The 13844-nt window shown below is 50.9% G+C and overlaps 1 protein-coding gene and 1 long non-coding RNA gene across 2 annotated transcripts in view; one reads left to right on the top strand and one right to left on the bottom strand.

Moving 5' to 3' along the window:
• Window positions 1-6701, top strand: part of CACNG2 (calcium voltage-gated channel auxiliary subunit gamma 2) — a 140455-nt gene extending 133754 nt beyond the window's left edge. Inside the window, exons 3-4 of the mRNA XM_023222085.2 lie at window positions 2637-2777; window positions 4284-6701. Coding sequence (XP_023077853.1) covers window positions 2637-2777; window positions 4284-4819 — 677 coding nt within the window. The 3' untranslated portion in view covers window positions 4820-6701. The remainder of the gene's footprint in view (window positions 1-2636; window positions 2778-4283) is intronic.
• A 161-nt stretch (window positions 6702-6862) lies between these two features.
• Window positions 6863-13844, bottom strand: part of LOC111549052 — an 18396-nt gene continuing 11414 nt past the window's right edge. Inside the window, exon 3 of the long non-coding RNA XR_002733590.3 lies at window positions 6863-7213. This is a non-coding gene — a long non-coding RNA (uncharacterized LOC111549052). The remainder of the gene's footprint in view (window positions 7214-13844) is intronic.

The raw sequence follows: 13844 nt of genomic DNA, 5'->3' as shown, positions 1-13844 counted from the left end.
TCTCTCTCTTCTCCTGGGTTTTCAATAAGCTCTCACCATCCTCACTTGCTTATAATGATGCAAGTTAAGGTGGCTTTTTAGTCATGCATGTCTGTGCATGCATGGGTGTGGATGTGGGTGTGTTTGGGCTGGGGGATCAGGTTGAGGACACAGCGTGTTGTCTTAGCAATGATTTGCAAGGAGAGAACACCTCCCTGGGTCTGGGGAGGGAGAAACCCCATCCCGCCCAAGAGAAGGAGGGTGCTGAGGCTACAGAGTAGCCGTCTCAGGCCCCCATCCTCCCACCCCTGCTTCCCTATACGCAGCTCTTTTGCCCCAAGAGCTCTGCCCTTCTTCAAGTCCCCCCAGACAACCCACTCACGCATTCGTGAGCAGCGTAGACTATGCTGCAGATCCATGACTGGGACAGAAGAAGGGTTTTTATATCACACACATCTCAGCAAACTGCCTAAAATCCCCTTTCAACGCCTGTAATCCCAGCACTTTGGGAGGCCGAGGCAGGCAGACCACTTGAGTTCAGGAGTTCAAGACCAGCCTGGTCAACATGGCGAAACCCTGTCTCTACTAAAAATACAAAAACTAGCCGGGTGTGATGGTGCACACCTGTAGTCTCAGCTACTTGGGAGACTGAGGCAGGAGAATCGCTTGAACCCAGGAGGTGGAGAATGCAGTGAGCCAAGATCACACCACTACACTCCAGCCTGGGCAACAGAGCAAGACTCCATCTCAAAAAATAAAAATAAATTTTAAAAAAGAAAAAGAAAAATCCCTACAGTTCTATATAGAGAAATTCTCTTCTCACGGATCCTTCTTGAACATACTGCCACCCAAAGGGGTGGGGACGGGGATGGGGATAAGAGGAAGCTCCACTCCTGGCACCTTCCCCTCCAAAACCAACCTCCCTGACCAATCCTTGGGTTTGGCCAAAGCGCCCTGTAATTTATCAGGACTCGACTTCCTTAGAAGCCACTTAAGCAACATTTAAAGAAGACATCTTTGGCTGGGCACAGTGGCTCACACCTGTAATCCCAGCACTTTGATAGGCCAAGGTGGGCAGATCATGAGGTCAGGAGTTTGAGATCAGCCTGGCCAACATAGTGAAACCCCTTCTCTACTAGAAGTACAAAAATTAGCCAGGCGTGGTGGTGCACGCCTGTAATCCCAGCTACTTGGGAGGCTGAGGCAGGAGAATCACTTGAACCCAGGAGGCAGAGGTTGCAGTGAGCCAAGATGGCCCCACTGCACTCCAGCCTGGGCGACGGGGAGACTGTGTCTCGAAAAAAGACATATTTTCCCTCACCCCTGCCTCAAGCCGGCTCTGCCACTTGCCTGGCCCATGGCTCCCAGGACACAGAGCTGGGTCCTGAGGTCACTAGCTGCCTATTTGAATTTGGATAGAAAAAAAATGTTTTACTTCGCAAAGACACTTTGTGAAGGGCTCCCCAACACCTCTGGGTCCTCATTCAGGTGCTGCTCCCCCCACAAACACATGTAACCCTGGCCTCTGCCCTTAGCTGCCTGCCCCCCTTTTCCCCCATCCACCCCCAACTATAGGAGCCCTGGCCCTCGCCTTCTGTTTCTCCCTTTTCATTACCATATTCTTTTCTTCTCCAGTCCTATTTGTCAGTCCTTATCCGGAAGGGTTTCTCTTCTTACTTTGTTTTCTTTGCAATGTGCCTGTTCCTTCCTTCTGGACCACAACCCCACATTTATTCACTTAATGAGCTTCTATTGGCAGCCTACTGTGTCGCTGGACAGAGAGGATAAAGAGAAGAAATGTTTTCTTTGTAAAGTCCCAGTCCTTGCCTCATGACCCATGGTTCATGGTGGAAGCATATGTATACACAAATATTTATTATAATATCATGCGTTGAATGTTTATTATAGACACCAGAAACCTATCTAAGTGCATTGCCTGAATCAACTCATTTAATCCTCACAACAATCTTAGGAGCTTGGCATTATTACCATCCTTGCTTTATAGATGAGGAAACTGAGTCACACAGAGGTGAGATACATTTTTTATTGCACAGCTAATAAATGCTGCAGCCAGACACAAATCCAAGCCATGTGGTTCCACCTAACCACTGTACCACACTGCCTCTCAACGTGCCCAAGGGCCCCAAAAGCGCAGATGAGGGAGCTCGTAATTTTGCCTAAGGAAGTCAGGGAAGGCTTTACAGAAGAGGGGACTTAGAGCTGGGTTTTGAAGGATGAAGAAGAGTTTGCTGGCTGAAGAATAGGACAGACATTCCAGTAGGAAGCTCTGTATTTCAAAAGTCAGCAGCATGAAATGACACGTCATGGGAAGTTTGCTGTGATGGGACAAGAGAGAACATGAGGACTGGGAGCCGTGGGAGCTGGAAGAGGGCAGAGGCCAAGCCACACAGGGCCCTGTGTGCCTGACGGCATGCTGGAGTTTGGCCCTGGAGGCACTGGGGAGCTCCTACAGGGCTGTGAGCTGGGCAGTGGCTTGCTCGCTGTCTGTCTCTCCCTGGGATTGCAAAGCAGCCTCTCCTCTAAGGCTGTGTCCATAAACCCCCAGCACCTCGGGGCTGCTCTCCCCACCTGCCTCTGTGCGCCTCAGTCTCACAGCCATGCCGTTCTCTTTCTCCCTGACTCTCTGTATTCCACAGGGGCCGTGAGGGCCTCAAGCATTTTCCCGATCCTGAGTGTGATTCTGCTTTTCATGGGTGGCCTCTGCATCGCAGCCAGCGAGTTCTACAAAACTCGACACAACATCATCCTGAGTGCCGGCATCTTCTTCGTGTCTGCAGGTAACAGCCACTGATCTGAGTGGGCTGGACTCCAGGCCTGCCGCTGGGAAGAAGGCTGGGGTCTGGGTGCTTAGGGGCCACGAGGGCCTGGCAGAGAGAGATGGGGAGAGAGGAGAGGAATCTCCAGGACTTGCACTAGGTCGTGTTGCAGGGGAGAAAGGTTGTGGTGGGGGCTCCTATCCTGTAGTAACGCCTGAGCCTCCACCAAATCCTCCAGTAGCATCCCCATACCCCATCCCTTGGCCCAGTGGCCCATCTTCTTCCCACCACTTGGAAAAAGGCCCAGATCCCCGCTTCCTCTCAGGGCACTTGGCCAATTGCCACTTGCCCTTTTCCCTCCTGGTGCAAGTAAATCCATGAGGAGGCTAGAGAGAGGGCACCCCAGTACCTCGCTGTTCCAACCCCCTATGGGATACTCAGCTTCACCTTGGAAACCGAGGGTGGACTCTCCCCTCACTGTTCCACCCAGGTGGGAGCAGGCAGGCACCCACATCCAGATGTCTGAGCCCAGTTACATGACAGATGAGTCACACTCACTTCAGATGCCAGAAAAAGAACCTGGGTGTAGCCTGAGCCATTTAATAAGAATGACCAACATCAGGCCGGGTGCAGTGGTTCACGCTTGCAATCCCAGCACTTTGGAAGGCTGAGACAGGAGGATTGCTTGAGCTCAGGAGTTTGAGACCAGCCTGGGCAACATAGTGAGGCCTCAAGACCGTGTCTCTACAAAAAATTTTTTCTTTTAATCGGCTGGGCGTGGTGACACATCCATAATCCCAGCTACTAGAGAGGCTGAGGTGGGAGGATCACTTGATCCCAGGAGTTTGAGACTTGCAGGAAGCTATGATCATACCGCTGCACTCCAGCCTGGGTGACAGAGCAAGACTCTATCTATAAAAAAAAAAAAAAGAACCACCAACATCTAAGAGTACTCACATGTATTCACCCTTTTAACCTTCTCTGTGACCCTAAAGAGGAAGGCTTAACCTGACTCCCATTCTACAGATCTGGAAACTCAAACCAGGGTTAACTTGCCAAGGCCCTGAACGCTGGCAGCCTGGCTCCAGGAGCCCGCCTTCACCCGCTGCTGCACCAGCTTCAAAGCCCTGTGCAGCCTTAAGCAAGTTCCTTAACCTCTCTGTGCTTGTCTCCTCATCTGTACCCTGCTTGAGAAGCACCAAGCAGTGAAAGCAGGTAGTGAAGACTCAATGAACAATATCTAGTATTAGTTACTCAGCACCTTGTGAAATGCCTCCCTTCTCCCACCCTGCCCATGTCTGTTTCCATCAATGCTTCCCTTGTTGTGGCTGTCTCTGAATGGAAAGAAAATGTTACGGGGAAGCTGGCAGATGTCCCTCTACACTGCCCCACCTGTTCATGAAAACACCGGACCCGGGAAGGCCCACAGAGCTGTCCCCGACCTTTAGGGCTGCCCAGTGGCCGACTTCCTGAGAAACTAACGTCCTTCTCTCTGATCCCCCCACCCCGCCACCCTGCACCCCGCAGGTCTCAGTAACATCATTGGCATCATAGTGTACATATCTGCCAATGCCGGAGACCCCTCCAAGAGCGACTCCAAAAAGAATAGTTATTCATACGGCTGGTCCTTCTACTTCGGGGCCCTGTCCTTCATCATCGCCGAGATGGTCGGGGTGCTGGCGGTGCACATGTTTATCGACCGGCACAAACAGCTGCGGGCCACGGCCCGCGCCACGGACTACCTCCAGGCCTCTGCCATCACCCGCATCCCCAGCTACCGCTACCGCTACCAGCGCCGCAGCCGCTCCAGCTCGCGCTCCACGGAGCCCTCACACTCCAGGGACGCCTCCCCCGTGGGTATCAAGGGCTTCAACACCCTGCCGTCCACGGAGATCTCCATGTACACGCTCAGCAGGGATCCCCTGAAGGCCGCCACCACGCCCACCGCCACCTACAACTCCGACAGGGATAACAGCTTCCTCCAGGTTCACAACTGTATCCAGAAGGAGAACAAGGACTCTCTCCACTCCAACACAGCCAACCGCCGGACCACCCCCGTATGAAAACCGCGGGGCCTCGCCAGCGCCGGGGCCGAGCCGGGAGGAGGGCGCGGTCCCCGGGGGCGGGGCGGGGCGGGGGGACCCAGACCATCCGCGGGGAGACCTCCCAAAAGCGAAAGAAAAAAAAACAAAAAAACAAACAAAACACACACACACACACACACACACACCACAAAAAAAGAGAAAAACATAACAAGTAAATTTTAAAAAAACAAAATATAAGAGGAACAAAGAAGCAAAACAACAGGAAATGTGGGAAAACATAAACGAAGGAAGAAAAACAAACTCTAAAAAAAAGCGAGAGGGATAAAAAATTAAAAATAGAAAATAAATCTAAAAGAAAATGCATGATTTCCCATGTACCATTATTTTAACATTTAATAAAAATCAATTTAAATGAAAAAATAAAAGGGAACCAAGATAACATTAAAGCAAAAAAAATATGTGAACAGAAAGGAAAGGGGATGTCCTTTGTATTTTTCAGGGTTTATGTTATGTTATTTTTTTTTTTTTTTAACGCCGGGAGAGTTACTTTTCTGTTCCCTTTAACCCCCAGCGGGCCCTGCCTCCCTGGGAGAGTGGGGGGTGAGACTCAGGGGCCCCAGGGCCAGGTGAGCCTGCAGTCACTGCCAGGTCCCTGGAGCCCCTGGGTGGGTGCCCCAGGAACGCTGGGAAGGCTCAGGGCTCGAGCCGGCTCCGCCCAGCATTGATGGGGCAATTGTAGGCCTCCAGGTGACCGAGCCCTTGTCCCTCCTCTCCGTTAGGGTGCCTGGAGGGGGGTACACTTGGGGCTTGCCTGGCCCCAGGTTCCCAGTCCTTAATGGTCCTTAACCCACTGTGATGACTTCCTAGGCCTTGAGGAAAGGGAAGGAGAGGGGAGGCTGCCGGTGGCTTACCAAGATGCCGGAAACCCCGGAGTCCTCAGGGTGAGCCTCTTGGGGTCATGTCCCCAAGCTCCTATCCTTGGGGTCAGGAGACTCCCAACCCCCGGGGGACATGAAACAGCTCTCCCTCCTCACCCCTCACCTCAGGACCACCTGATGACCTTGGGGTGATGGTGGACCCCCAGACTCATAAGCCCCCCAGTTCCCTGGGAAGGGGGTTCATTGACCCTTTGGGGGTCCTTGGACTCACTGATGCCCTCTTGGGGCCCAGCGGGTTCAACAACGACACTGCAAAAAGGTTTCTTTTTACAAAAGAAAAAGGAAAAACAAGTGGTGATTTTTTTTAATAAAAAAACCACAGACTATAAATAAATGTAAATATAAAATAAGTGGATTTACTTGCAAGAAAATCAGATAGTATTTTTCTTTTAATTCTTTTCCAGCTTTAAACTGTGAAAACAAAAAATGGGGTGGGGTGGGGGACTTAAAATTTAGCAGGGAACTTGTAAAGACAAAAAAACAAAACGAATATACAAATCCATTTACAAAAACAAAGCAAAACCGTTGTGAGAGGTGAGAGCTGGGCTTGAAGGTTGGAGGGAGTAGGGGAAGGTCCTAGTGAGCTGCAGGAGGTCTCTGTGATGGAAAGGTGGCTTCCTGAGACCAGGAAGGTGCTGTGAATGGGGGAAGACAGAATCCAACAAAGAAAGAGACCACACGCCCCACGCGCACGCATGCATGCACGCATGCATGCACGTTCACACACATACACAGTCCACTTAGCCCAGCACCGCAGTCACTCACAGGGACACACTCAGTCTCAACCCTTCCATCCTATACATAGCTAGGGGCGTGGCTCAAAGGAAATTGACTCATGCCCTCCACAGCCATGGACCACAACAACTCCACATTGGCCTTTGCGTTCATTCACGCCCTTCCAACACAGCACACACATGAACACACACATGCACGCATACACACACACACACCCACACACACACCACTCGCATGCATGGGAAGGGCACCCGTCTAGAATCCAGGACTGGATTCCGGAATTCCTTGCTGCATGGCCTCTCTGGGCCTTAATTTTCCCCCCATGTAAGCATGTGGATTGACCCAGTTAAGCACTAAAGGCCCATTCTTGCTCTATGTATCTGTGACTTCAGATCTGCCACCTGCCCCAAGGATATGCCAGGGATGACCAGGACAGCTGCCACCAGGCCCCCAGGCTCATCATCAGTCAGCCTCTCAGACACACACACACACACACACACATACACATACCATATACCTCCTCACTGTGCTCCCCAAACCCCTGCCCCACATCCAATGTCAAAGCAAAAATACACACATGTGAGCAAACATAACGCTATTCAGGCAAAGAAGGGAAAGACACAGGGGTCCCCAAAGGCCTTCTTCACTTTGTGTCCCCTTGCTGCGATCATGGAGAGTTAAGGAGGCTTCCTTGGAAGAAGAGATCTGCCACCAGAGCTTTCCCAGTATCTTTGGGGATCTGTGAAAAAGAGGATCCTCTGAGGTTTGCTGGGAGGGCTTAAGGCTGAGGGGATGGAGAGGAAAATTTTAGCAGTTCTGTCCCAGTGTAAGGACCAACCCCAAAAGTTAAACTTGCACCACAGACTAAAGGCCAGGGGCATCCTGTGTTTCTCCCCTTTCTTCCCCAGAGTGACAAGGGCCAGTTCAGACTGTCAGAAATCCAACAACTTTCCTGAACCGGAAATTTCAGAACAGGCTGCAAGTCACTCCCAGGTGACTGAAGGTCAAGGTGAGGCCCCTGCCTCTGCCTGCCAGTCTCCCTCGGTTTGCATCTTTCTTAACACTGGCATTTCCTGAGGTTGAGCTCTCTGGGGAGTTCTAGAGAATGGCTCGCAAGGCTTTTTGAGCTTGCACATCTCACCTGCCTTTCCTGTCTTTTGCCTGGGAAAGGAAAGTTATTTTTTCCAGGTCAGCACAGGGCAGAACATCGGCCAGCCCAGCCCAGAAGTGCAGGGGGAGGTCATGGGCCCTGGGGCAGAACGATGGGAGACAATTCAAGGTGTGGTAACAACCACCAAGTTGTCCTCAGTCTGGGCAGAAACTCAACTCTACCCCTCTCCCACCCCAATCTTGCCCGCCACCGCGCCAGATTCCAGATCTAAAAGGATCAAGGACAAGAGCCAAGGGAGAATGCAGAGGCCCCAAGGAAACAGCACCCAAGCGGGTACTGTCTGAAGAGAAAAACTAGCTCCGATTCTCTGAATTCCGACATAGCGTTTGGGAAGGCAATCAGTGCTTCTTTCTGTGGTGCGAGGCCTGGGTTCTGGGTCTGCTTGAAGAAAGCCACTGGGGTGTGGGATGACATCATCGTGGCTGAGAAGGGGCTGGGGGTCCAGAGGGAAGGAGCCAGGACCGGAACTGCAAGGGTGTTGCTTCCCAGGATGTGGATGATTGCTCATGTCCAGCTCAGACCAGTTCAAGAAACTAACCTCCATTTATTTTCTTGGTGGGTCTTTTTTTTTTTTTTTTTTCAGACTGTTAACAGAAAAAAAATTTTAAAAAGCAGAAAACTGAAAAAAAAAAAAATCCTGGTACATGAAATAAAGATTTTTTTTTATAGCTTTTGGTCCTCACTTCAGTGAATTTCTTTAATTCCTTCCCCAACTCCTGGCATCCTATTTAAAACAATCCTAAAGCTGCAGATTCTTGGGGATGGGAGCTTTGGATGCTGGGCATAGGGCGTCCCCCCAGCCTCTAGATCATGAGTTCCCTATTAAATATCCTTTAGGGATACTTGCACGCCTCCAGTGACAGAGGGCTCACCCCTTCCAAAGATAGCACCAGCCAGCGCTGAGCAGCACTCTTTGGCAAAAGTCTTCTCTGCACACTGAATTTTAATCCACCTCTTCCTTCACACTCCAACAACACTGAATAAATCCCTTCCCTTTTCAGCATGACAGCCCCTCAGATATTTGAAGACAGAGAGCATGACGTCCTTGAGTTTTCTCTTTTAGAATAAACCAGCCCTACTCAACATCCCAACCACACTCCAGCATTTCCATTTTCCCCCATGAAAGTGTGCAGTTTGGAATGGACATGACCCTGCCAGTGTACTCAGGGGGGCTCCTTGCAGAGGGGTGCTCCTCAGGGAGAAGGGGAGCCATGGAGTGGCAGAAGAATAGGGAGGGCCCCTGGGACTCTCTTAACTTGAAGAGATGAGAAAGACAAGATGGGATGCTAACAGAAGGATGTGACCTTTGACATCAGAGAAAGGCCCCATTGGAAGGATGACCTGTCATGCCCCGAAACAGCTGTCTAAGGTAACAGCGCTATCTAAGATGCGGGCGGTGGAGGGGGAAGCATACTCACTGTACAGCTCTCCTGGGGCTCAAGAGGAAGGAGATGGCAAGCAGATGACACCTGCATGCTGCACAGACCTAAGAGAAGGTAAGCCCTGTACCACGCGGCCTGGAAAAGTCTACCCTAAAAGGGTCCAATGTTCAAAACTTCCTGTTCAAGTCAGCCTCAGTCTGCTGGGGCCACACCACCAAGCCCCCACCAATCTCAATTATCTCTCTCTCTCTAGCCTCACCCCTAACACTTGTGGGGTCCAGGGCAAGAGTAGAAAGGGAGGCTTACGCTCCATAACTTAAGTCTGAAGATTTAACAGCTGCACATCAAACTAACCACGTTGAAAACATGGTCTATCAGCCGGGCGCGGTGGCTTATACCTGTAATCCCAGCATTTTGGGAGGCCGAGGAGAGTAGATCACAAGGTCAGGAGTTCAAGACCAGCCTGGCCAAGATGGTGAAACCCCGTCTCTACTGAAAATACAAAAACTAGCCAAGCGTTGTGGTGGGCGCCTGTGATCCAAGCTACTCAGGAGACTAAGGCAAAGAATTGCTTGAACCCAGGAGGCGGAGGTTACAGTGAGCTGAGATGGCACCACTGTACTCCAGCCTAGGTGACAGAGCAAGACTCTGTCTCAAAAAAATAATAATAAAATAAAATAAAATTTAAAACTATGGTCTATCCTCTGTCCTGGCAAATATGTCCTTGTGACAACCTAAAGTGTTAGGTTTGAATTTAGAATTCTCAACCTTCTCTGCATTCTGCTCCTTAAAGTAGCAGCATGGGGCAAGCCCACCCTGGTAGCCTAGACCACAGCTCCCTGCCCATGACCCACCCCTCTACCTTTCCCATTTCCAGCTCCACTCAGCATGTTCAGGGCATCTCCCACAAAGTGGGCACCCATCCCAGCCTGCACACCCGGCTTCCCCAAAACCACTGCTTAAGGTAGGAGGACATAGATCCTCAGGAGGACAGATGGCAGCTAGCCCTGGAAGCCAGCTGGGCAGGACTCTTGGAGCAGAAATTCTAAACTAGCAAGCATCAGACAAGTGTCTAGAAGAGGGTAGGACTTGGGGTGAGCACATCGCCTTGGCCTGTGAATTCCTCCCCATGTGGGAAAGGGCTTGGTCTGAGAAGGGCCAGGGCAGGATCCCCTCTTGCTCTTGTCTAAGGCCAACACAGCCTCTCTCTGGCTTTTGAATGTAGATTTTAACACTCAGAGCCCAGTTTAAGGACCAACTCCCAGAGAGTCAGTTACAGGCTGTGGAGCTCGGAAGACCTCTCCCTTCATGGAAGAAAGTCACAGTTGGAGGCCAGCAAGGGCAAGAGATGTGTCCAGGTTTGCACAGTGAATCGGCTTCAAGAAGGCACCAGGCCCAAGCCTCCAGACCTTCCAGCATCCCTGGCCACCTGCCTCAGATGGAGGTTTGAAGCATTCCTCCTTCCCCCTCTTCCATTCATGCTTCATTCAGGCTTAGCAATTCCTCCTTGCAGTCATGCTGACCTCACCAAATCCAAAAACTTCAAAGCATCTGCAGGGAGTGAGGAAAGGCACTTCTGTCTTGGTGAGTATCTAGACCTGCCTAACAAGGAGTATTGGTTTAGACTGACTTCTAAGGCCACTCGGTGAAAGCTAGCTGGCAGCCACCAACTGCCTGCTCCCCCAGGGCACAGCTCTGGAAAGCATTACCATCACCAGAGGAACTTTGCCCTGCCTCCCCCGCCCACCACAGGCTGGGCAGCCACAGACATGAATCCTCCCATGTACTGAAGCCAACTCCTAACTCCTATGGGCTCATGTGTATCCCTTCCCAGCTAACTCCATATTCTGTGACGCCACATCAGCAGCTTGAAGTCGGCCATGGTGGGAATATTTACACTGCAGCAATGGGCAAATGCTGCTAATCAAGGCTTATTTTTCCTTTTCTTTCTTTTTTTTTTTTTTTTTTTTTTTTTGAGATGGAGTCTCACTCTGTTGCCAAGCTTGAGTGCTGTGGTGCCATCTCGGCTCACTGCAACCTCCGCCTCCCGGGTTCAAGTGATTCTCCTGCCTCAGCCTCCCCAGTAGCTGGGACCACAGGTGTACGCCACCACACCCAGCTAATTTTTGTATTTTTAGTAGAGACAGGGTTTCACTGTGTTGGCCAGGATGGTCTCGATCTCTTGACCTCATGATCCGCCTGCCTTGGACTCTCAAAGTGCTGGGATTACAGGGTGAGCCACCTTGCCTGGCCCCAGGACTTATTATTATTATTTTTTTTTTCAATGAAGAGCCAGTTGTTAAACATTTGCCAGCATATCACTGCATCACATCCTCTGTGGGCATGGTGTGTGCCCAGAGGCTCACTCATGGACATCTTAGAGACACATCCACACCCCACAGTGCATGTGCATGTGTGTATGGCCACATACATGTTCCCATGTGTGCACATGTGCGTGCACACACATACATACACCCACACACACTTCTGGAAGTAGATCCATTCACACAAATATACTCAATCAGTCATCAGCATTTATTGATCACCTGCTCCACCAAGCCTTGATCTTGCTCCCAACAGTACAGGGATGACAAGGATGTGGACTTTCCTGCAGGAAGCTCTCAACAGAGGCAGAGACAGGGACAGGTAAACAGAGACTGACCAGGAAAGGTGATAATGCCACCACAGGGGGAGGAGGGTGAACGAATGGGGGGCAAGGCACATGGAGGAGGTGACACTGGGGCTAAGGACGTATGTAGGCCACTCCACATGGTTCTCCACACGCTCAGTCCCTAGGTCCCTGGAGACCCGTCTGTGCACTTCCATGTGCAGGCCAGCAGACGGGGTGCATGCTGTCACAGACGCTCACGTCTATGTGGACACACCAACCACATGTGCATGTGTGTGCACTCACACAGACTCACAACATCCATCAGAACAAGGGAACACAGCACGAGGCCAGATGGCCTCACCATATCTTTCAGAACAAGGGAACACAGCACAAGGTCAGGTGGCCCATTTTTGCCACGAGGTGCGCCCCGCCCTGAAGCAGTGAGCCCATCTTTCCCTCACTCTGAGTCTCTCTCTCTCTCCAACACTCTCTCTCTCTGACCCCTGTCTCCCACTCTCCTCTGCTCTGGCTCCCTTGTTTTTTCTCCCTCCTCCCTCTTCCACCGAGTTACCAGCCTGTCTCACCTCATCCACCCTGCTGCAGAAGGGATTCCAAGGGGAATATGAAGTCAGTCATGTGAAACCCAGGCACCTCTGTCAGTCAGTAGGGCTGGAGGTGGAGACAGAAATGGGGCCCTAGATGGGACCTCTGAGGCAGCCCTTTGAGATGAGACCCCTGAGACCAAGAATATCCCTCCCACCCCATTGATTCCAGGCCTGGGATGATCTGTCACGGCCCTGAAACAGCTCAAATCTCAGAACCTCACAGGGAGGTAAGACAGGGATGTGAAACTCAGATGCCAACCTCAGGCAGCATAGATCTAGTTGGTTGGGTCAGGAGGAAGAGGCAGGAAAAGGTAGGATTGGAGCTAAGCCACAGCTTTGTTATGTCACTGTCTTACTCGAAAACTTTCAATGGCTCCCTAGCACCTCACAGTAAGGCCTGCAAAGCCCTCCCTGGTTGGAAGTCTGTTTATCTAGCTTGCCACAGCAAACTGGGATTTATTGAGATTCTACAGTGTGTCAGGCACTGCCAGATCATGGTATCATAGCCCTATTAAACAGGCATTATTATCCAATTTACAGGTATGAAAACTGAGGCTCAGAGAGGCAGAACGAGGGTTCTACCTTGAGAACGAGAGAGGTAGTATGAGGGTTAAGAAGGTGGGCTCTGGATCAGGTGTGGTGGCTCATGTCTGTAGTCTCAGAACTTTGGGAGGCTAAGCTGGGTGGATGGCTCCAGCTCAGGAGTTTGAGACCAGGCTGGGCAACATGGTGAAACCCTGTCTCTACAAAAAATACAAAAGTTAGTTGGGCATGGTTGTGAATGCCTGTAGTCCCAGCTACTTGGGAGGATGAGGTGCAAGAGTCATTTGAGCCCAGGAGTTCAAGGCTACAGTGGGCCATGATTGCATCACTGTGCTCCAACCTGGGTGACAGAGAGAGACCCTGTCTCAAAAAAAAAAGAAGAAGGTGGGCTCTGTAGCCATATTGGCACGGTTCAGATCCACAACGTTGGGCAAGCTATCCACACTCAGTTGCCTCATCTGTAAGAGGGGAATGATAATAGTAACCACCTCATATGGTTGTATGAAGTAAATGAATTCAAGACATTAGAGTAGTGCCTGGCACATGGCAACAGTAATGTAAGCTCACACCTACACAGCACTTCCTACATGAGTGAACACTCAATATCTGTAGTCATGGTACCAAGATATCCTTAGAATGTGGTGGACTGGGGTTCAAAGGTGGGGGTCTCTGAATGAGAGCCCTCATTCACATCCATTATTCTGTCCTGCCTCCATCATCTATACACACAAGCATGCGCAGAGACCTCCCGGGTCCCCTAACGGAGAGCTGTGCAGGATACAGAAGTGTAAGGCGAAGGAAAAGGGTGATTCTTCCTGGCAGGGGTGTGGAGGTCCACGTTATACAGGTGGTGTCAGGGAATGTCGTACAGTTCTGAGTCATGAAAGCCCTAAAGAGCTGAGACTTAGGCCATACCCATCTCCCTTCCGGTGCTATCTCAGCCTGGGCTCCAGCCACAGAGAGTTACACTGGCTCTTGGGAACACTTCAAGACCACTGTGATGCCTTGTATTCATTCATTCATTCATTCATTCATTCATTCATTCATTCATTCATTCA

Source organism: Piliocolobus tephrosceles, chromosome 19, assembly GCF_002776525.5.
Source record: "Piliocolobus tephrosceles isolate RC106 chromosome 19, ASM277652v3, whole genome shotgun sequence".
NCBI lineage: Eukaryota > Metazoa > Chordata > Mammalia > Primates > Cercopithecidae > Piliocolobus > Piliocolobus tephrosceles.
This window is presented reverse-complemented; position numbering and strand designations above follow the sequence as displayed.